The sequence below is a fragment of the Ostrinia nubilalis genome, chromosome 23 (genome assembly GCF_963855985.1).
Source record: "Ostrinia nubilalis chromosome 23, ilOstNubi1.1, whole genome shotgun sequence".
Classification (NCBI taxonomy): domain Eukaryota; kingdom Metazoa; phylum Arthropoda; class Insecta; order Lepidoptera; family Crambidae; genus Ostrinia; species Ostrinia nubilalis.
The window spans coordinates 5,944,627-5,969,094 of NC_087110.1; the positions used below are offsets into that span (position 1 = coordinate 5,944,627).

General features: G+C 34.3%; 1 protein-coding gene across 1 annotated transcript in view; it reads right to left on the reverse strand.

The window, feature by feature from the left end:
- Window positions 1-21,834, reverse strand: part of LOC135083357 (protein Wnt-1-like) — a 102,876-nt gene extending 81,042 nt beyond the window's left edge. Inside the window, exon 1 of the mRNA XM_063978092.1 lies at window positions 21,360-21,834. Within this exon, the coding sequence (XP_063834162.1) occupies window positions 21,360-21,427 (68 nt within the window). The 5' untranslated portion in view covers window positions 21,428-21,834. The remainder of the gene's footprint in view (window positions 1-21,359) is intronic.
- Window positions 21,835-24,468: the final 2,634 nt, after the last annotated feature.

Here is a 24,468-nt window from a genome sequence, read left to right on the forward strand (position 1 = left end):
AGCAGGGAGAATGCCATAACTAATATTCGTCCAAGGACATTGAGGTAAAGGTGAGTTCACACAGTCTGTTGTAAAAGTAATATAATCTTAATTCAAATTCAAATTCAAAACGTTTATTACTTGGTAATATGGTACTTTCTTTACTATTAGATATAGTTTTTTTATACCTTTTTCTCTTTATTTCTCGTATGTAACTTTTATAACATAATAGAAATTTTGAGTCAAATAAAATTTCTTAATTTTAATATCATTAACGTAGAAATTAGCGAGGAAGGATTAACTTTTACACGTAAAAACCATAAGTACTAACAGCCTTGCACAAATCAAAATATTTAGGTAATTAAGTCCTAGGTAAGTGCCCTTGCTTATATTAAATCAAACGCTCACTTGCTTACATCTAAAACTTTTAATTTTTTTAAATCTAGGCTGCTAAAAATTGCGAAATTTCTTACATTAATTTGTGCCCTTCATGGAACCCGACTGTGTGTACATCCCCTTACAATAACTCCCATAGACAAAAGCGATACCAATTTCTCGCTCCAGTTGCAATGAATACCTATAATAATAATATGAATAAAAACGAATCGCCTGAGAAACTAACATTATTTATATTACCTTTTGACCTAATTCCGTGAGGCCCCACGACATTAGATGTTATAGCAACTTTGGTATGGACTAAAGCTGTCACAGTTCCAACTCTATCCATAAAAATACCTGTCCTTTATCATTTAGGAAATTGCTATTACTTTGCCTGTGTAATTCTATGTTTCGCTCATTGTGTATCTGTGCTGTAATTGATTGTTGGTCTGTGGTTTAAGTTTGACAGATGGCACTGACATTGCTTTCGCGCTCTTTTTGGCGGCTTGTGGCCTCGTGTGGAGGATCACGTTTCGACGCTACAAGATGATTACACTAACTAAACTTATGCCTGTCGTTCAATAAATATTTTTCAGTAACTAAACGTGATACGATCGGAAATCGATCCTGGGATTTTATAACCAAATCTTGAAAAAGCTGAGGTAGCTAAAAAGCTCGATATAAACTCACAATATCAAGAAGTAATCTCTTGGGAAAATAAACGTTTTAGGCTGAGTTGCACCACCTAACTTTGACCGTAACTTTGACGATAACCGGTGTTTTTTGTGTAGTTTGACAGATTTTTGACGTTTGTCAAAGTTAAAGTAAGATGGTGCAACTGTAAAAACCCTAAAGCACGCCAGATAAAATTGTTAATAGACTGAAGTTTACTTGTTTAACAAAATGTCCCCAAAAGAAATTAAATCTATAGTAATCTATACTAATATTATAAAGCTGAAGAGTTTGTTTACTGGTCCGATTTGAAAAATTATTTCAGTGTTAGATAGCCCATTTATCGAGGAAGGCTATATAGGCCATACAACATCACGCGACGATCAATAGGCTGCTCCTATTTTTTATTATTAGAAAACGGGTTTTCTCGCGTACGAAGTCGCGGGCACAGCTAGTACTTCCATATGTAGGTAAATGTAATTTGGAAGTCAGTTTTAAAGATACACTCCTTTAAACAAAATCAGTAAATGAACAGAAACATAGGAAGAAGAATAAATCACATAATTTACTTATAAAAATATACTCGGATTATAAATTAATTATTACCAGATTATCTCTTTAATACTTTCAAAGTAATCAAATGATCAACAATATTTCGTACCAAACCTCTTAACCCAATCCACAGCTGACCTAAAACCCTTATCTCTATCAAAAAGTTATAAGCTACCGACTAAACGCTTGTCAATGGCCAATTCGTATTCATTATATTGCAATCAGCCATAGAGCCGTCGTATAAAGCTGTATAATATCTCTATTTGACAGTTCTAAATGCTACGAAGTTTCAACACGGCGCTAATTTACCGAGCTTCGATATATCAAAGGTTATTGGGATACACGAATGACATTATGGGTAATTGATACCTTAGACGAGAGACTAACTAACGAGCCCAGACCAGATAACATTATTGAGTTTTAATTTCGAAATTGATTCGTCTTTTCTGTAGGTAACTAATTCGCTCTGTCAACTGATCGCGTATAATTGACTCACGAATACTTTTTCTAGTCGGCTCCTATGACAGCTCCACCTTAAAGCCTTGATCACACGTACCGAGTAAACGGGCGAGACAGTGCTCTCGTAGTAGTAGATGTATGAGCATACGCACCGAGTACTCGGCCGAGAGCACTGTCTCGCCCGTTTACTCGGTACGTGTGATCAAACGAGCAAACGGGCGAGACAGTGCTCTTGGCCGAGTACTCGGTGTGTATGAACATTACGCCGAGTGCTCGGCCGAGCGCTCGAGTATGTGACTCGCTCACCCAACTGACTCTACCGAGTAAACATTTTACTGTCTCGCCCGTTTACTCGGTACGTGTGATCAAGGCTTATGAGAGCATAGAGACCCTCATATCAAAGTGGTAGCGTCGTGTCTCATCACGTACTGTCGCTTTCGTCACTGTCTTTAAAGGTCTTGGGCAGACAGGTATTTTTGGATATTTTCTGAACACGAACACAGATAAAGGTAGCAGCTGCCGCTTCGGCCTTTGTGGAAATTATTGGGGGAGGCCCATGTCACGCCTATGTTCATTGTTCAGTAGTGGACGTCCTATGACTGAAATGATGATGATGATTAATACAGCGAATAACACTTGTCGAAGAAATCAACACTTTTCATTATTCAAAACGAAATGGAAAATAAGTAAAAATTGCACGATACAGTAATACATCATGGACCTAGCCGCATTGAGTAATAGCATAATGCTAAAGGTAGTACGTCTACTAAGGCTCGAAGACAAGGCATTCAAACCGGGTTTGACGGGACCTTTCACACTTAAGGCTTGCCGCAATACTTGGGAGACCATATGCGGCTAACACCTATGCATGTTGAGTAAAGCGATTCATGAGAATTAACTGAATTGATGTTAAAAAACAAATAACTTCTAAGGAGATTTTTTTTACCCACAACGAAAAAGCTCTATTTTTTACCCACAATGGGAAAGTTCTTGGCGTGAATCTCACTTAATAGACGGCTTTTACATTTTCTTAGCGATAAAACTAGCTTCTGTCCTGATCTGATGATCAGTGGAAGCGAGCTTCACCCGGAATCCTGTCATTTAGGCTTTATGTAAAAAGGTTCAAGTGTTATCGACAGCATACCATAATTTGCTCTACTTACTTGATAATAATGATCAAAATGACTTAAGCAATTAGTTAGACCATGGGTCAGCTACTAGTTTGTGACGTACATCCTACTAGCTATTCTATATGAAAAATAGTTTATGTCCTATTCTCAGACTTACAGAATATTACACACAAAATTTCTTAAGAATCGATCAAGCCGTTTCGAAGGAGTTTTGTCACAAACACTGTGACAAAAGAATTTTATAATTTGAGAAGATTTATTGATCAATGTTAAATAACATTGAAATTTTGTGAACATCTACGACGTTGTATACAACAAATACAATATTGTGCCACTCCCATCGTAAAGTAAAGGAACGTGATGTGTCAAAATGCTTTGTCTGTAGAAATATGGCGACGACGCAAATTATGAACTCTTTGAAACAATGGGAGATGTTCGAATTAAAACCAGTATTATAAGTTAGCCATTAAATAGCACTGCTTCTTCTCAGCACTGGCCCATTTATTGTCCCGAAGCAGTTGTAGGGTTAATACTGGGGCATGTGAAATGCTTTTTAAAAACCTTTTTGCAAAAATAAATGAGTTTTATGTTTTATGAGTAAGTCTCATTCTCAAACAGAGCGAATTTATTTTACCTCACCTAGGTATTTTGATAACTTGACGTAGTTAAAGCTTAACAATGTTGTAAATTAATGTAATAGGTAAGTAGTTGTAACAGGAGCTCCTGCCACAAATAAGAAGTATTGTACTATTACATAGAGAAGCAGACATTTCATTTAAAAAATCTTCAAAAGTTCGCAATTGAAATTCAAATTCTTATTATTTGTTTGTATATTTACGGAAATAGGTACAAGTTATTTCAAACAACATCTGAACTAGAAATCCCGATATAAATCACGATTAGCATAACTTCCATGAATTGCGTTTAAAATCAACAGTCTTCAGAGATGAAAATCTTCAGTTTGCTTTACCCGACGTATTTAAGTTGAAAAGTAATAGCTCGTTGATTATTCTAAAAGTCAGCTATTTGCCTCAAGATAGTGATGTCACGCGATACGCAAATATCGATATCGAATCTCTAAGAAAATTGAAGTTCAAACGTAACTAAAGTATGTGTTCAAAAATAGTTTCTCACACTTTAAATAACACCTAAAACAGTATGTAAGAGAGAAGTTGGTAAAAAAAGAATACACGGCATGAATCAACAAAGCTTATTTTTTGTACTTATCTGTCAAATTGGATTTGTACTTATCTGAAAAAGATTTAGCTACTAACCAAATATTTAATTAAACTAGAAACTAATTCGTATTAAAATGAACTGTATCTAAACAGACGTTCTAACGAGGACAATTTTAAGTTTACTGTTAAAGTTACTGTCATTCTAATATTTATGAAAAAGAACCCTGTTTTCACACAACGTAAATTAGGCATTCAATTTCATCGACTCTATCGAGTCTTCCATTCCTTCGGTGCCTCAGCTATCGACACTGGGGTGTCTCTACCCCAATCTTTGGTTACAACTCAAACAGTTCCCACAAACACTGGGAATTATATGAAAAGTTTGACATCTTGCTAGGAAACTTCCGAAAACTAATATTTTGAGATCGGAAACGTTTGAAAAGGAAAAATAATGCTCGTTCCAGCGGAAAAGGAATTCAGTAAGTTGTACAATTGAACGAAAACAGGTCATAAATTAAAATTTAATTTTGTACTCGTAAAACTCTACATTCTATTCAATTCTTCGATATTCGTATAATACATTGATCCTGCTCATCATTTTATTCGCTCAAGAATGAACGAAATATGAAAAGTTCACACATGATTAGAAGATGAGCAAGCTCAAGCCAAAAATATCAATTCAGAAACCGAGCAGGAATCTCAAAACTCGATTCAACTTCAATTGGATTGAGACTTTTGTTTTATAGAAATGCAATATTTTGACCAACCACAGGGCTAAATCTGTAAGAATTAATCTCAGAGATATCCTGCTTTTTATTCTCTTGTTAACTAGATTCAGATTCTTAAAAAGTTTTTCTTCTACTTAGTTCTTTAAATGTTCTAATTAACTTGAAATCAACCTTGTAATATAGTTATTTTCTTCACTACTACAGTCTCGCATTTTACGATTGCTATTCATAATTAAAATGTTCACAAACCAATCAACTCGGAACATTATTAACGAAAGCTGTTTATTAAACATGAAATGGTAACCCTATAACAATCTTTGTTATTTCATTATTTGGCCGTGTTCGTTATTCGCTCGTTATTAGTGAACGTGTTGTCGATATCGAGCAGTGATGTTTACGATGTTATCGAATTACCGAGTTTTAAGTAGAGAAAGCAGAAGTGCAAATACTGAAGTATAGCTTTTTAGATGTAGTCAGTTTTTAAATGTCGATGTTTGTCGATTCTACTCATTTTTATTGGCATTCTTCCACTATTTCTACTAGCACTTGCATTTTGACATACAAGTGAATTTGAGCAGTCTTACCCGATCCAATATTGGCTCTGTGCACGATTACAGCGCCAACTAGCGTCCACAACTTTGTGGGCTCTTTCACATTGACATTTAGGTCGTATATTTGTGAAAAAATATCGAAATGAAAAAATAACAAATATTTTCAACTAATAAAATGTTGTGATACCACGATTTGGGTGGAAAAAAGGTTTTGAAATCATTTTGGTCATTCAAATCAAATGTGGTAAGTCCAAAAAGTGTGTTTAATTTTGATTGTGTCAGGGTTTGTTTACTTCATTTATAGTTGTAGTTTTACAGTAAAACGAAAAGAAAAAGCTACTTTAACGGTTTCATTATATAACAGTAAATATATTTAAATGTTCCTGTATCGCTAGTAATAAATTAAATATCGTTTTCAGATCGAAATGAGTATTGTTTTGAAGACCGGGTTTGTGAGTGTTACAATACCAAAATCCAACCACAAACCGTAATTAAAGGAAAGTTGTTGGTATTGGGCTGGACAAGTCCGAGATGTAGAAGAATTAAGAAAAAAACAAGGGCAGAGTTCAATAATTCACGCTCTCATCATTAGGCAAACATCTGTGCACAACAACTACTGTGACTCATTTTTGTACTACCACGTTGTATAGTCTAGTTATTTCCAAATTGTAAACGGCTATTAAAACAGCCCTATCGAAATACAGTCCACTCTTTTATTTAAGTTCCCAGTAGGACCCTTTTCATGCGATTAATGAATGATATTAAAATGTATTATGTAGAATCGCTTTGCCATTGACAGATACATCTGATGACAGAGCTTACATTATTTCTACTTTTGACCACCATGAGCGCTGCGATAGATTATGTTACCCCCACCTAGTACTTCGCACCCAGCGAATAAACAGTTTTACTTTGCTTGCGTTAATCATACCGCAGGTAGCACGAAAAAAAATATTAATAGCTCTAAGTCGTACAGAAGCTTTGATCATAATATTAGAAAACCTTAGCACTTAAATTAGCTATAATGTATTTCTTTACCAAATTTACGTTACGTACGCGTGTTTTTATTGCCATTAACATAATTTAACTTTTTTTTTTAATACCAAATTATATTATTCCAAATGGGAATTTAATTAGTCACCGAACCCAAAAATCTGTCTATAAGAGTAGGCGCACACCGTTGATTTTTCGTCGGTCGATAGTTTAGTCGGGCTGTTGATCAGTATGGGCATGTATGGGAGTGCGCACACTACGCCGATTCGATTTGGCCGATTCTTCATACAATTTGAAATCGGGCACAACTATCGGCCAACTAAAAACAACGGTGTGCGCCTACTCTTAATCGATGTCGATAAAATTATAGAATACTAAAAAAACATGCGGGCTAATAATGAAACAAAACCTGAATAAAACATCAAACTTCACCGCACAAGAAAAACATGCATCCATTCCACGTCTCGAATCTTCCAAATTGCCCATCTCTTTCATACGATTCGGCTTACACGAATACAATGCAATAATCGAGCCCTAGCCAGAACAGTAACGTATGCAGCCACCCCGGGCTATGAAATATACGACCAATAAATAAACAAGGGCCGAAAGGGGTGAAATTAAATATTCATATGCAGTGATGAGGGGAGCTTTAGACATATCGAGTTTCTTCGTTTTAAAAATCACGTTTGTGCAGAAAATACTTGTTGTATTTTTGTTTTATGTTTTGTCGACTTCAGTCAAACGATGCTAGCCGCTACCAACCGGGCAATATGGAAAGCATTGGGAGAGGCCATGTTCAGCAGACTCAGTGGACGTCCTATGGCTGAGATAATGATGATGATGATGAAGTTATATGAATATAAATTCACTTTAGCTTTGCATATTTTTTAAGCAGAGTCCACTCTAGAATCATAAAATGTTATAGCATATCACTCACAGCAATATTTTCAAAAATCTGATGTAGAAGTGTTTAGAAGAATTCACTTCTGACCAAATATTGCAGATGTTATTGAATAGTTTTTGCTTTGTAATCAACCGATTTAAGATTGCTTAATGAATGATTAAAAAATAATTAATGTAGCTATTCAAGTATTGTGTACACTTAGATTTTTATTTATTATCGATGTCGATAAACAAAATGGACATCACTAAAGCAATGCAATATCGTAATAGGCAGGCTAAAGAGTGAGGCGACTTGTATAACATCACCAAATTAGCCGAGCGATGTGCACTAGCCCTTAGGCGGTTATAGGGCTGCCCAAAACTGGTTTTATTTAAAGTGTTGTTCTTTTGTTTCGTTTTGTTATTGAAGATCCGAAATCTTTTATGGAGAATTATTAAAATGGTTGATAGCTGAATTAGAATTCTCATAAATATGTGTAGTACAAAAAATTTGGATTTACTTTTGGATTGAAATAACAACGTAACAAATAACAATGCAGAATGTAAAGAAGGCTCTGCTATTTTATTGGTTTGGACTCAGAAGTTTTTAACGATATGAATTATTGTTTATGAATTGTGTAAGTACTATCAATTTCTTTATATACTCTTCCGTTGTTACAACCAGACATCTGCGGATATTATTCTCCGCGAATCAACGCCTCTATCATTTGAATTTCAAACGTAATTAATATTATGAAATCCAACTATAGTCCATTCAGCGTAAGATGGTGATTATGACAGTTCTATTTAGTGAGGCGCTCCTTATAAACCTAATCGATATTTTTTAGAATCGAGAATATTTTCTATAGAAATCTAATCGCCTTTTATTTGTTCATTTTTAATCTTGATCAAAATTATATCTATGAATTTGAACTATCTGGAAATGGAATAAACGTGAATATTCTTAGTGGTACAAAATAAATCACAAAGAATTAAATATATGCATTTTATTCAATAAAACATCAAAATAACAATAACAAACAATACGTGGAGAAATCGCATAAAACAAAACCGTCATCAAAGGCAAACGCACACGTACTGACTTAGCTTTGACCTGCCTGAGATAATAATCGTGATTCGATGGTAAGATGACCACCATGCCGATTACTGATTTATTGCGATTGTTTATGTCCCATCCCTAAGAGCAAAAGTTCCGACTAACGCAGAAGCAATTCATTTAATATTTTTTCACAATTTTTTCTAAATAATAAATTAATAAATAAATAGAAATTCTTGTTTAGGTTAATTGAGAAAGATTAGTGATTGATATTTTGGAAGGATGAAAACACACAAAAGTAATTGATTTTTACAACTCAATAGTTTTATTCGTAGAAAGTTAGAATAAATAAATAAATAAATAAATAAATATCCTTAGACATTTTACACTGCGCTTCTAGTCCCAAACTAAGCAAAGCTTGTACTATGGGTACTAGACAACGGATATAAACAAATACTTTTTTTTTGTAAATACATACTTATTATACATAGAAAACACCCAGTCCAATACAAACAAATATGTTCATGCACACAAATGTTTGTACTGTGCGGGAATCGAACCCGCTACCTCCGGAATAGTAGTCCGTTCCGAACCACTACACCAAACGGCCGACTAAATCATAAAACGAAACGTTTTATCTGTCTAAATCACCATCATAAGTTGAATGAACTATAATTGTAAGCGAATTTGAATTATAATGCTTCGAAATACGCCTCCCCTAAGTTGCACAGGTTTAAAAAAAACGTATTTTTAAGATGCACAGATTTAAAAAAATAAAATGCGGCATATTTTTTTTTATAATTTAAAAAAAACTGTGCCAACCCTAAACCCGGCAACGACATGTAAATGTTTTGTGACGCCTTTATAAATGATTTTATCTGACGTGTTTTGTGTGAAATATTGCTTGGCGGAATTGAATTGGACGCAATCTCGACATGCATGTGTGCTAATCGCTGAGGGCGATGTTGGGGCCAACGTTTGATCAAACTTTTGAGGATCGTGCGAGTTTTAAAACCGCAATATATTTGTTAAACGACGTAATATAGTATTTTTTGAGTGTATTAAACTCTATGCAGTTGTCATAGATGCTATTTTGCAACCAAAAAGTATAAGCCTGATGTTCTATCGACTGTTATACTTAAAGATACTGGTTTTAATCGTTAAAGACTAGTTCAATACTTTTCACTTACGGTTTGTAATATAAATAACTTAAGCGTGCTATTCCTACAAGTTGTAACCTGTAAATAGCTTACACTTAGCCTCAGTGGTGGTGTACACCAAACTTTAATCGTAACTAAAACGATAACCGGTGTATTTTGTTTAGAGTTTGACAGATTTATTGATATTTGTTAAAGTTAAAGTAAGATAGTGCAACTCAGCCTTAAAATGGTAAGACACTAGTACTTTTCGGTTCTTAAAATTATTATAAAGCTCATGTACCACCTTTTTGGGATCTTAGGTTCTTAAAAGTTTCTTATACAGCTCGTGTAGCACTTATTCTTATCACCAAAATATTGGTTGTATAGTCTGATGTACTGGCAACGGCACATCAAGTTTAACACTCTGGGAAGTTATGTACTTGTAATAAGAGTGACAAACAACAAAAATGTATCCATATCTATAAAATCGAAAGGTCACTGATTGACTGACTCACTCATCACGAAATCTCAGAAACTACAAGTGCTAGGAGTCTCAAATTTTGCATGGGGGTTCCTTTTAGAACGTAGGTACTCACCAAGACGGGATTTTGCAAAATTCAACCTCTAAGGGGGTAAAACGGGACCACGCGTACGAAGTCGCGGGCGGCCTGATATGCTTTCTTATACAGACGATAGCACGTCAAGCTTGACACTGTGGCATCTTACTTCGTTGTAACAGGGGTGATTTTTCGACAAAAATGTAAGTCTAATGTGGTTTCGCTTATACAATAGGGAGTTTTGTTACAATGTCGGCGCCAAGGCAGCGCTCGCGCATGTATAATGTCAAATGCAAGCACAAGGGGTGCCTGTTCGGATATTGTAAGTGGCCTAATGGGTCAGCGCTATATTTGACTTTTTATTATTGGTTGAGTGAAATGTTATTGTAAACAACGCGATATTGTTAATATAGTCTATCAAAGTTAAAATGCTTTCGTGGTATTTTTAACTACAACGTGTTAAGTATTTGAGTTTCTTATGTTTCATAATGTTTTACCTTACTTGCTTATGTTGCATAATTTTGTGATACCTAATTACTATATTCTTCTAATTTAATTATTTCACAAAATAAATAATCCCTTAATTAGGTATGTCCTATAAATTGTCCTTGTATATTTTTGATAGAATAATAGCTACCTTATGATCAGTGTAAATTTTAAAAAGTTAAAATGTGTCAAAAATTTAACCAGGGTGATTTTCAAGCAGGCAGCTAATTCCGTTATATTTTTGAAACTTTATAAAAAAACTACACAGAACAAATTCGTAATATCACTTGTGGCAACCCTCGATCTAATTAAAGTAGATACATAATAATTAGGCATTAAATTGTCGACAGGGGCGGCGTGGCTCCACATTGTTTGCACTGCTTTATGCCTGGGGTGTTGTTTGCTGGTGCCATGTAACGCGAGTCTTGCAATGAATGTGATAGACAATTTAGCGAGGTTCATACGAGACGCGGTGGCGCAGTGCTATTGGCGTTTTTGTGGCGATCACAGAAGTTAAGCGACTGTCACCACGGTTGGTGATTAGATGGGTGACCATTATAACAATAAATTGTATGAAAATTGTAGTTCGTTGGTTTCAGCTGAACGAAGTCCATTGCTGGACATAGGCCGCCCCTCAGGATTCCACGTCGATAGGCTAGCGGTACCCGCATCCAGGTGCTTCCCGCAAATAGAATTTAATAATATGACTTTGTATTGCGAGTACCTATGTATGTAGTTGGTAAACAGTATTAATTAATTGAAAAACTTAAAAGTCGGTTATAGTGATAGTCAATCGACAATTTAGTATAATTAATTCACTTTACTACTGCTCTACAAGCAACTTCCTTTGTTTATTTAGTGAAAAAATACTATCGTTCTAATGACTAATTAGTATTATCATTAATTTGTTATGCAAAGTTTCTCATGTGTGAAGTCGATTGATAGGAAACGAATTTAATTTGAATAATTTGTAAACCGTTACTTATTTTCTGTAACCTGCAAAAAAAGCAAGAGGTATTTCAAGTCATTAAAAGATAGGATCCAGGCTATCTTTTATAATAAACTAGCTAAACCCGGCGAATTCTGTACCTACCACCTATGTTCATCAGAAATAATGTGGGATTCTGATGGTGAAAGAATTATTCAAATCGGTCTAGTAGTTTCGGAGCTTATTCAATACAAACAAACAATCAATTATTTGCTCTTTATAATAGTGCGGATTAGACATAAATCTTAGAGAGTGAGTGTATCATGTCATTATTATACATTTGGTAAAAAAAGTATTTCAATCGGGGACAATATTGCTCTTTCGTCTTTCTGTGTTCATAGGCATAAGTTGGTTCAATAATCCAATACCGAGAGTTTATATCAAATAGTAACAGAATCTGTATATTATAAAACGTCTATACTTCAAAGTTCAAAGTGCCTAGTTTATTTGCCCACGGGACCCCAAAAACAAAACACAACCGAATAAACAGAGTTATTCAAATGTATTCACCTCTACAACAGCTGATATTTATCTACGATGACCTATTAGCACTTTAAATTCATTAGAAGGATAATAGAACACACGCGTTAATTTGATTACCATGGTGCTTTGATAGATAGCTTCCTGTGTTAATTGTTTTACAGAAAGTATTACAATGGGAAAACGATAGTGGTTTTTTGTTAATTTGGAAGGTATATGGTAATTTTAATTAATCAGAAGGGACAGTGACAGCCCTGGACATAACATTGAAGAAGTTATCTTTTTGCTACATCCAAAAATTGTGTACAAAACTTTATAAAGAATCACCGAGATGTGACTAGTGAAAAAACAACAATAAATTTCATCCACCCAAATATGAAAATCATTCTAGAATCTTGACATACATTTTGACTACATTAATTAAAAATTTGCAAAAATCCCAGAGCTGAAAGCTCTGAATGGGAGCTTTACAAGTTTTTGTAGGGCTTGTTAAAAAATTTGTAAAGCAAACATTTTCCAACTACCTACTTCATCTACTAACAACTAACTCTATAAATTTATACCTACTATAGTAATTTTGAGAGGATAACCATAAAAAAAATATCATCGTCATCGTACTTTCAAGGGGTTGTGCGACATGGTGAGAATAAAATCACATAAAAAAATAAGTTTATCGTTAATTCATCATCATCATCATTTCAGCCATAGGACGTCCACTGCTGAACATAGGCCTCCCCCATTGATTTCCTGACCGGTTGGTAGCGGCCTGCATCCAGCGCCTTCTTGTTACCTTTGACTACATAGGTATTTAATTGACGCTAAAATCTGACCTTTTTAAAGGTACTTGTAAGTAAGTAAACTCGTGCATTAATATTTTTTATATACCCTTAATTTAACCCTTCAAATAAAGCCACCTTGTAACAAACTAAAGGACAGCTGTTCAATATTAATTAAGTTCTTATAAAGTTTCATTAAAGTGAATTTACCTCCATATTTCGGAGTTGATAATATGGTGGCGACAGATGGGACACAAGTATCTATTCGTTATCTATGTTATTAGATAGAGCACCATATTTTAGACGCGGTCGGAGGTTCGGTACCGTCGGTGACAAAAGGTTTTATTTATAATGGAAATTAAAACAAATACAAACAGAGTTGTAATAAATGATGATGATAGTGGGAATAAACTAACACCTAATGTACAATAAAGAGATTATTTCATTATTTAGCTCCTTCCCTCTTTAAAATAAGTCCCACCCCCAGTACCCTACAGAAGAAGGAGACATTGGACATATTTTGCACAGGAAAGTATAAATCTTAGTACTTAAAGGAGAACTCCCACACATCCAAAAGCAAAAGTACAAAGTTCCGAGTATAATTGTCAAACAGGACAAAATAAACTTCCCGGTAAAATGATTCCGTTTCGCTCCGTTTGATGTTAATGGCTCGAATATTCCCATCTGCTCACTTGCCTTGTAACAGAATGGTTAAATATGGGGTATTTTTGGTACTTGACAAGAGCCGATTCATGAATTTTTAATGAGACGTGCCTGCTTTTAGTTAATTTGATATTTGCAATGTGGGAAGTCTAGATTTTTTCATCATGGCAGCGCCACAGTTTCTGTTTGGAAAACGCCACATGGGGCAAAGGGTATGAACTTCATCATCGGGTCATTTGATCTTCATGCATCACAACCCTCTCTAATTCACCAGAGGCAAATGGAGGATTTGGCCTTTTGGCTAAATGGGTTGGGGAGGCTTGATGGTTTATATTTGTCTCTATTCGTCTTTTACGACATTCACGGAAAGAGTGGGAGAGGTCCCAAACTCTCAATCTACTTTGTCAAAATGTCCCAAACTTACTAATTTTGTTTATTTTTAAACTAATTTCGTCCCTCAATCCTGAAATTGTCTAAGAATCGAATAAAAACACATAGGGACTTATCATCGAAATTTTATCAAATATAATATCTCTACAATGTAACATGTAAGAATTAATAAATAAATGAGAGAAAGAAACTGTAACTTTTGAAATTACATTTTAACAAGCTGTACCTCTCTACTCTATCTGTCTATACCAAACATCTTCTAGCCCTTTTATACTTTAGGTTAACGTATCAAATAAAATTGGAGATTGTCACACACCAATTCCAAAGAGCCGATCAGACAATAAAAACGAACATTATTAAACAGTAAAATCTTAATAAGGCGAAATGCAATTCAACATTATGGCCCCATAAAACCGTACTCTCGATAATTTCGGACGAGCAAATGTTGGTAATTAGGTTTTAGAGATGTCATTGACACTTCATTTTGTTCGAGAAAGTCTTCAAACAACACACATGTCATAAAGACATCAGACACCGAATGACCTTCGAATTTAAGTAGCGATCTGTCAGACTCTATTTTGTTTAGGTACCTACTAATAATTATTTTGTATGAGATGCGTATAGTGCAGGACTGGTCATAATAGCAATCCTTGATCCTCTTTGTTTTGGTGGAAACCGGGAGGATAAAGGAGATATGGAAATAACGAAATCTGATTGGTTAATTACTCAAACAAAACTCCTCTCCATTCCGCTTTGTTGGAAACCAGGCCTTATCCAATGGTGGATGTCTTCTGTTGAAAATCTATACTAGTCTATACTAATCTATACTATCTACAGGGTGTTAGGTAAATGGGTATATGAGCCGACACTAGCCCATGTTAACATGGGCATATAAATGGTATGGTGAAGTCAGAAAATTGATATCTTCATTTTAATTATTTTAATTTTCATACAAATCGAATTTTATTAAATTTATTTTGTATGAAAATTTAAAAAAATTAAATGATGATATCAAATTTCTGACTTCACCATACCATTTATATGCATATGTTAACATGGGCTAGTGTCGGCTCATATACCCATTTACCTAACACCCTGTATACTAATATTATAAATGCGAAAGTAACTCTGTCTGTCTGTCTGTCTGTCTCGCTTTCACGCCTAAACCACTGAACCGATTTTGATGAAATTTGGCATAGAGATAGTTTGAGTCCCGGAAAAGGACATAGGATAATTTTTATCCCGGTTTTGAAACAGAGACGCGCGCGATAAAGATTTTCTGTGACAGAAAAAATTCCACGCAGGCGAAGTCGCGATCGGAAAGCTAGTTATTAATAAGGAAGGAAAGATAGATTTGACCTTTAAAAAAGACAGAAAACTTTTTGAATCAAAACAATAAAGAAGAATATCATCAACCCATCATTTCTTAAGTTAGTTATCTTGGATAGGCGAAAAATTGTGTAGACAGAATACGAGTAGTCCGTGTGTTTATTCGTTGAGTATTACGTTGGTCTTCCGTGACAGAACGACCCGTATAAAACACAAACAACGGCGCATCAAGTGTGCAATGGACACTGTGCATCTTATGTAGTTATCTTAAGTGCTATTTTGCAACAAAAAATTATAGTTTGAAGTTCTGTGGATCGTTCATACTCGTACAACTTTAGATTTTCAGTTTATGTTAGAGCCGAACTATAATTGTATGGGATCGTTTTTGCTGACTTTCTAGTCGTAAAGTATTATTATGAACCTTTCATAGGAGTCATTTGGTTATTGAAATAGTATAGCGCAATTTGAAGTGATTATAATAGAGAATTTAAAGTGTAGGTACTAGTTTTAGCTTAAACTGAAACGGCATCAACAACAATAAGAAGGGCTTATTGGTTCTTACGGTCAGTTAGTTTAAAGAGATGTGCTAGTATTAAACTAATAAGAATGACATCTTTCTTTATCTGCTTACTTCATGTTTAGTAATTAATTAGATTTTACAGATGGAAACTTATTTATCAGCGAAAGCAGTTGATAATGAAATCTAGTGATTGTTTTAACTTTCAGATGATGGAAAATGTATTATTTATAGCAATATTAAATGTTTTTTAAAAGTGAATTTCTTTACGCCAACAATATTTTTGTACAGACAACACATCAGGCTATACATTTTTGTTCCAAAATCGCTCCTATTACAACCATATAAGATGCCACAGTCATCTGTAGTAGAGAGTCTGTTCATAGTGACTTTTAGTAGAGAATAAAATAGAATAGAGACTGGACCCATAAACCTAAGACCAATCAACAAAGTAAACCAGGTGGCCGATTGCTTTTCAATTTTTATTGGCAATTGAACTTTGTTAGCGACCTCCGTTTAACCGACTGTTTACAAAAGGTAACAAAAGGCGGTGAAAGTTATTTTGCGCGTTCTAGCCGAGGTATAAATACATTTTACTGCCATGCGCGGACGCCGCGGAAATCGGCCGCAGATCAAAGCGGGATTAGGGCTACCATACGGAATTTACTGGACAATACCAAAATAAATAGTGCCAGAGATATCTAATGGATAGCTGGAGGGGACCACACAGGTAGGTTTGACCAAGCTTAGGTAAGTCAAGGAAGAAGTATATGGAAATTAGGAGTCAAATAAAAAATTAGGAGTCGAAGTAGTCGCCATCGAAGTTGAAGTAGTCGCAATCATTATCATCATATAGAAATACTCAGACCATTGTTATTTCTGTAGCCAATGTGATGAGCCAAGCTTGATGACCAGGAAAATGAAGAAGTATAGAGAATACTCTCACCATTGCTACCTCTTGTAGCCAAACTGTATAGCTTAATCATCCATACTATGAAACCCAATTAGTTAAGATTGGCCTCAAGAAAATTTAAACTGACATTGGACCCGCAACAAGATTATTTAAAACACTTTAGTAGAGTTCGAAGCTTAACATCGACTCTCTATAGTGAAAAGTGGATGACAGATGAAAATCAAACGATTAATAACCACTTAAGAAAAAGATGCACACCATGTTTAAAAGCGTTCTGCTGCTTGAATCTATAGTACAATTAAGCTTTTGTGTTTATCAGCTACACAATGATATTGTTACTTAAATATTTGCAAAAACAGCCCTACAAATTTCAAAAAACAGTTCTATCTAGTAGATATCGGTCTAAATGGCAGCTTCTTAAGATTCCTTATGCATAATTCAATCCAATCTGTTGGATTACTTCTATTAATAACGCTCAAGTCTGCATATCCTACCTAAAATTCCCGGTAAACTCTACAATATGTAGAGGGTCACTACACTAGCAACCCTATAAAACTGCTGTAACAATACCGCTCGGTTTGTAAGTGAAAAGATCAAGACAAAACTTACACTTAAAATTAATCGCACACAGGGCCGGATCGTGAGTTTGTGGGGCCCTGGGCTGAAACTACTTGGGGGCCTATCTTAGTACTCAACTAATAGCCATGCCAAAAAACTGTTTCTATAATGATGTTATTATTCTTATACATACAGTGTGAGTCACGATAAAGTGCACATATATTGACCTATTTTTATCGACAAAAAAGAGGTCAAAAAAATTTTGAGATTTTTTTTATTTTTTTTCTGCCAATTACTTACGTTAGGTAACGTAAGGGCCCCGGGGTTACAAGGGGCTCCCAGATCCCGCTAAAAAGTAGACAATAATTTGAAAAAAAAAAAAAAAAAAAAAAAAATAGTTGTCTGTAAAGTGGGTTTACGGACGATATTTTTACGTCACAACGTCATAAGAAAATATTGATTAAAAATTGCATAACTAAATTTTTGAGATTTTTTTTAATTTTTTTTCTGCCAATTACTTCTTGTAAAGAAAACTTAATAACTTTTAAACTAAGAGGTATATTATCCTGATAAAATAAAAACAGTAATAATGCTAAATAAAAGGCGATACTAAAAAAATACATAAAATGCCCAGAAAATGCCAACAAATAATAAATTGCTTTTAAATTCGTATTTTTTTGGTTATTTGATAAATTTCTCCAAAAAATGCCCCCATAACAGGTGGTTTTTATTACTTTGTATTATTCTCTATCGTATTAATTTTGTAAAACCAAAAATCGGAAGTCTCTGTCCCTCATTTGCTATGATCATTTGAAGAAAGGCCTGCCACCACATTATTATCCGCTACAGGTAGAGACAATTTTAATTTTAACTAAAATGCTTATTTTACTTCGAAATCTTTTGTTTTTATTTGAAATGTAACTTGTTTTTATCAAAATACAAAACTAGAGCCACTTTCAGTTTCGTTGTTAACGAAGCGTTGAATGGCGCGCCAGGAGAGGCTTAGTTCAAACGATCATTGCAAACATTGTGATAGGGATAGAGACATGATATTTTTTAGTTTTACAAAGGTACCTAATATGATAAAGAATAACACAAAGTAATAAAAACAATCTGTTAGGGGGGCATTATTTGGAGAAATAACCAAAAAAACACGAATTAAAATGCAGATTTTTCTCAAAATGTATCATTTTTTATTATTTGTTGCCATTTTCTGAGTATTTTATGTATTTCTTTAGTATCGCCTGTTATTTAGCATTATTACTGTTTTTATTTTATCAGGATATACCTCTTAGTTTAAAAATTATTACGTTTTCTTTACAAGAAGTAATTGGAAGAAAAAAAAATTAAAAAAAATCTCAAAAATGTAGTTATGTAACTTTTAATCAATATTTTCTTATGACGTTGTAAAAATATCGTCCGTAAACCGACATTACAGACATCTTTTTTTTTTTTTTTTTTTTTTTCAAATTATTGCCTACTTTTTAGCGGGATCTGGGGGCCCCTTGTAACCCCGGGGCCCTGGGCTGCAGCCCAATCAGCCCATAGGTAGATCCGGCCCTGATCGCACAGATCCTTGGGATAGATATTTTACAAGAATCAGAGAAATGTACACCTTGACACGTTATTGGTGAGAATTTAGATCAATTTAACATGTGTTTATTTTGTTGGACATTATCTTAGTCAGGTACTTTTGAAGATAATAGAAGATTCTAACCGACCCTTTTTGTTTGCGGTATTAGGGTTATAGTATAAAATTTAGCCCTGAAAAAATGCCATTATAATGACCCTGGGGTTGGTTAGGTCAATATAAACACCATGGTATGTTTCCACTCAATTTGACATCTCTAAAATCTACAATAACTAACTTGTCTGGTATTGACAGTCTGGCAAAAGACATCAATGTAAGTGATCTTTAACTGGTCTGAAGTTCATTTCAATTGTATCATTAACATGATGTTATCACCTTATCATTAATCATCACTGTGCTTTCCAATCCGACTTTCGTCGCTTCAGCAACATTTCGCGCTTTCAACGAATCTTTACACTACACCTCGCCGTGCCCGTTTGATTTATGTTCTCAACTGATTTTCTTTAGCGCTCCAAACTTTAGACCACATGTCAAACAGCAATGTTGAAAAAATTCGAATGTAAACAAGAATATTTATGTTACACACTATTTTTAGTTGTGCATTATATATGGGTAGCATTGTTTTAGTTGGTAGTGACGAATGACGGTGCTTGGGTTTATGTGGTGGTGGTGACGGGTCGCGTCATCAAGTTAGATCTTAGATCATCGGGCAGTAAGATTGGTTACAGATAATGTACTGTGATTTACAGATTGGATCCTCAATATTACAGAAAGGACAAAAAGCGTGTAAAAATATTACCAAAAAATAATATTTTCTCTGATGGCGATTCAACTTATTAAATCTGAATATTTTATGTAGGTAACTATATAATTGTTGTTAAGTTTATAGTAATTTTATAAGAGTTGCAAATATCATTTTATTCATAATCTTATGAACAATTTTCTTAGAATAGGTATTTTCTATCTAGTCTTGTTTAAATCAATTTTATTTCCTGAAGAAGGGTTTTCTAGTAGATTTTCCATCAAACAAAAAGGTTTTTTAAAGATTGCTTGGACAAAATTAAATGAGCACAATCATACTCCTAATATGTTTTCTCCCTAAAATCAATGTATGTAATAAGCTTACTGATTTATGTTTACAACTTATTATCACCGAGTTTAACTTTCACTTTGCTAACTTAATTTAGAACACTAATAAATGTACCTGTTTTAATTTGTTGTCTATCATCTACTATCGTTATTGCGGTAGTATTACCTACTTCAGTCATAATTTTACTATTTCATTTGGTTGTTTATGTTTCCGTTTCACATTTTATGGAACTTTTAGACCAGTCCCCTTTCAATAGAAATTATTGATCCGTACTTCCGGATGCCGTATTTTATTTATGTATTTTAATCGTTTGCATTACATTATTGATGGTCACCTACATTCTAACTTGTACCGTTCATGTCAATTTTAATTTAAAGTTAAGCTATTTGATTGTATAGAAGGATTTTAGCTGCAATTATTAACTTAATCAGTATTTGAAATAGCATTTGCATTAAATTTATTTTGTCCGTTAAACTTATTGGTGTCAGTTATGTTTTTATTGGCATTCGCTTTTGCAATATCTGCCATTTTACTGTCACCGTGCGCAAGAGCACGCTTCTGTGGATGACGCTAAAAGTATTTGACATTAACGTAATCTAGTTCTAGTGTCAACGAACTCAGCCCGTACCTACTTCTATTAGCTTTAATTAAAAAAGGAACAGCGTTTTTTGTATTGACACAGTCGTTTGTTTTGATTAGTCTGTTGGGAACAAGATTTTGCTGGGTGATTTAATATTATTATCATGTTATCTCATCTGAGTCATTCGTTTTAGCATTACTTAGATTTTTTTCTTTGTTATTTAAATCAGTGTTTAAGATTTCAATATCTCTTTCAAAGTTATTGCCGACTTTGAACTTATAAATTACTTAAAATGTATGACACACGGCCTCCTTTGTATTTTTATCACCCGGTAGAATGATTTTGTCGTACTACAAACTGATAAGTTAATTCTTTCTGTAACTCAAGAAACGTTAATCCTATAGACTTATTTATGATCAATCAAACCGAATAACTGGTCAGATAAATCGTTTTTCTATAATTTTAAAATATATTTCTATATTAATTAAATACCCATAAAACATAAGAAAAAAAAGTTAGTTAATCACACTCGATTATCGACTTAAAAATAAATTCGTATTGGTAATAAAAATGTTTTTTTTTTTATTTCAAAATGTCTTAATAGAGTCAAAGTAGTACAGTCAAAATAATAAAATAAACTAAAAGTTTATTCGTAAAGAGAAGAGCAAAAGCTCTAAAAACACTTTCTTCAGGTAGTGGAAACCGGCTTATAACTTAGAAGATAGTTAAACTTAAAAACTCACCACCAGTTTCCGAAGACGGCTTGCACTAGCAGCAGCAGAGAACACAACACTTTCCAAAATAGCATCATATTGTTCCAAAACCAATACAAGTCACTAAAAGATGCACTTTTTAGCGTTACCTCAAAAACACAAGACCACCGCAAAACTTGTACTCCAAACTTTTCCGTCCGAAACTCAAATTACAACAAAAACCAAACACCAAACAATAACCACAAAACCGAACAACATAACAATGTAATCACAAAAACATTTCTAAAGTGCAAATCGAAATAAATACGAAAAAACAAAACTTTTAAAACAAACTTTCTGTAGAGTTCACTACGTCGGATCACGGAATATTAAAAACAAAACTGATGACGGCCAGCGAAATTTCAATAGAGGAATTATTTAAAAAGGTTGTACTCTTTTTTCCGATTCGAAAAAAATATTTGGGATAGTCGGCGTTTAGGCGAGCGGCGCACTTACGACCTGCGCGCATGGGAAGCGAAACCAGACTGGCTTGCTTTAAGCCGCTGGTAAGTATTCCATAGGATTCGCCGTAAGGGGAAGGGTCTCTTGGAGGGCGTGTAAATGCAACACAGCGCTGCATGAATTCATCCTTCAAAGCCCTTACCACTGTAGCGACCACTTCGCCGATTTCGTCGCTCGGAGCCCACAACGCGATCAAACTACTCTGCACCCATCATCGGCAGACTAGTTGCGAAAACACATGGTACGGTCACATTTTAAAAATCATTTTCTTCTGAGAACCATCAATTGTAAGCTTATGTCGTCGTCTCATGATGTTAATGCGCAAAAATATTAACACTTATTTTGAAATTGATTTGCTTGATCGAATGACGGGGTTTAAATAAATTGATGTTGCCGTAAATGTATATAAAACGTTATTTATTGAGGAAATCAGGATTGAGATTCCAAACGTAAGTGAGCGTTTAAGCGACCTCATAAATTATAATTAATCTCACTTGATTTGTGTACTTACAGTTATTACGAACGCGCTAAAAGGATTTATATGGGTTCGTAGATAAGATTCGCGTTAAACTTTTACTAATCACTTTGTTCTGATTAAAATTTGGTTCACATTTTATTACACATTTGATGTTTTTTATTTCAGTCACAATTATCATTTAAATCAATTCCTTTTATTGACTGTAAATAAGGGAATCATTCAAGGGTGCATTTTGGGTCCTGTTTTTAATTGGATATAAAATTACAAAACCAATATTTGTATATCAACCATACATCAAATCTTTATAAAGAAGTACTCATCCCTGTCACAGAGTTGATTTGTTAGACTCCCTTCGAATGTCAGCGATACATTTCCTTCTTTAATAACTAATTTCGGTTCCCGACCCCGGGAAGTAAAAAACCACTACAATGGGGCTTACCTGCGTCCCGTTCCCCTTATTTACGATAGTAGTAAACCTGTAATTGCAACACATCAAACGGACCGACAGATGGGAGACTACGGTCTTACTGAAATGCATTTGCATCTGTCAAAGTTCAAAAATCAACCAAACGCCTATAGGAATAAGAACGATGACAATGACGTTGGTAGAGACAATAAGTTTGTAAAACATGCAACAGAATTCCCTACAATAGAATGAAGATCTACAAGCGAATTTGAAGCATTGTCGGTGCCATTTTTTTATCGGCGTCGGTTTCTACTTTTTGCCTTTTGTAATTTGTTGTTAATGGGAGTGTGTTAGCAGCCCTTCGATTCCAATTTGATCTATAAAAAGATGGGAGAGATCTAAAGTCGGCTCACAACTTAATATAGCAATTCTTGAAAATACCAGTCAATTGCCTATTCACTTTTTTGGATAATCTTTTTTTTTGTGTTTATAATCGTCAAACCAAACAAGGTTTGTACATAAGAAAATTATTTAAAAATATGCGTTAGTGAAAACATTTAACTGACCTTCTTTAGGGCAAATTTTTCAATCGTCTGATATTTTTTAACTGAAGAATAATTTTGTCATTTTGACATGTTTTCCATACTAAAACTGTCAATGTGTCTAACTTCTTCAGTTAGAAGATGTAAGTACGATTGAAAAATCAGCCTTTAGATACCTAACCGAACGTTCACAAAGTTTTTTTACCAGCTTCTTGCTATATCCCATAACGACGCCTAAAATAAAGTATGAATGTAATACAATATAATATGAAGAATCATATGGCGGCAATGGATGCAAATCTTGTGGTGCATCAAGTTTGTTTAGCCACTAATAAATGCAATCAGGGTTGGTAATTGTTATTGGCGACTCTACAAAACTTAGTTTATAAGACAAACATAATAATATGCATTTAGAAGCTTTTCTTTACAGTTGTTCAAATTGGTGGTAATTAATATAGCGGTAACCCAATTGTTTCTTATCGTTTCTGATTAATTTCGTTGCGACTCCAATGTTTAACTCTCCCCGGTTTGTCATTTGGTCTTCACTGTTTGAGTTTTTACTGGCATCTATGGAAAGAGGTAGGGAATAGTCCCGTTATCGCACTATTATTTATAAGGACAATAGGTATAACTGTAACTGTTTTAGAAGGCAACCCTAACTACAACTAGAACTGATATTGACTGCCCACGTCGCGAGAGACGAGTTAGCTTAAGGTTCTAGGGCAATAGGTATACAAACATCAGTCTTTAGACTAAGATGACGCTCTTGAACGACTTCACAAGCACTGGAACCTTATGTCCTTGTGTCAAGTGCTGTTTTGCAACAAAAATAGTCTGATGTTGTTCTGCATATATCCAAAGAACACCCTGGTCTATCTACTGGGAATTGGTTACATTACACTATGAAAAAAACAGTAATTTATGTTTATTATTAGTTAAAATCACTGATTATGTACTTTTGGTTCGATATCCAAAACTGAAACCTTTCCAAACACTCAAAACTTTTGCTTGCCGTTACAACAACTCAGCCGCTACTAACCTTTTGTTACAGAGGAACCTAAATCTTACTAGATGATGTTAATATGCATGATCTAAGACTACCATACTTTAACGTAGTACTTATTATTATTCTGTGGTATTACCTAAATAACTCTTTAACAATGTTAATCTCATAAGTGTCCAATTCTGGTCAAAATTGAATAAATATAGAGT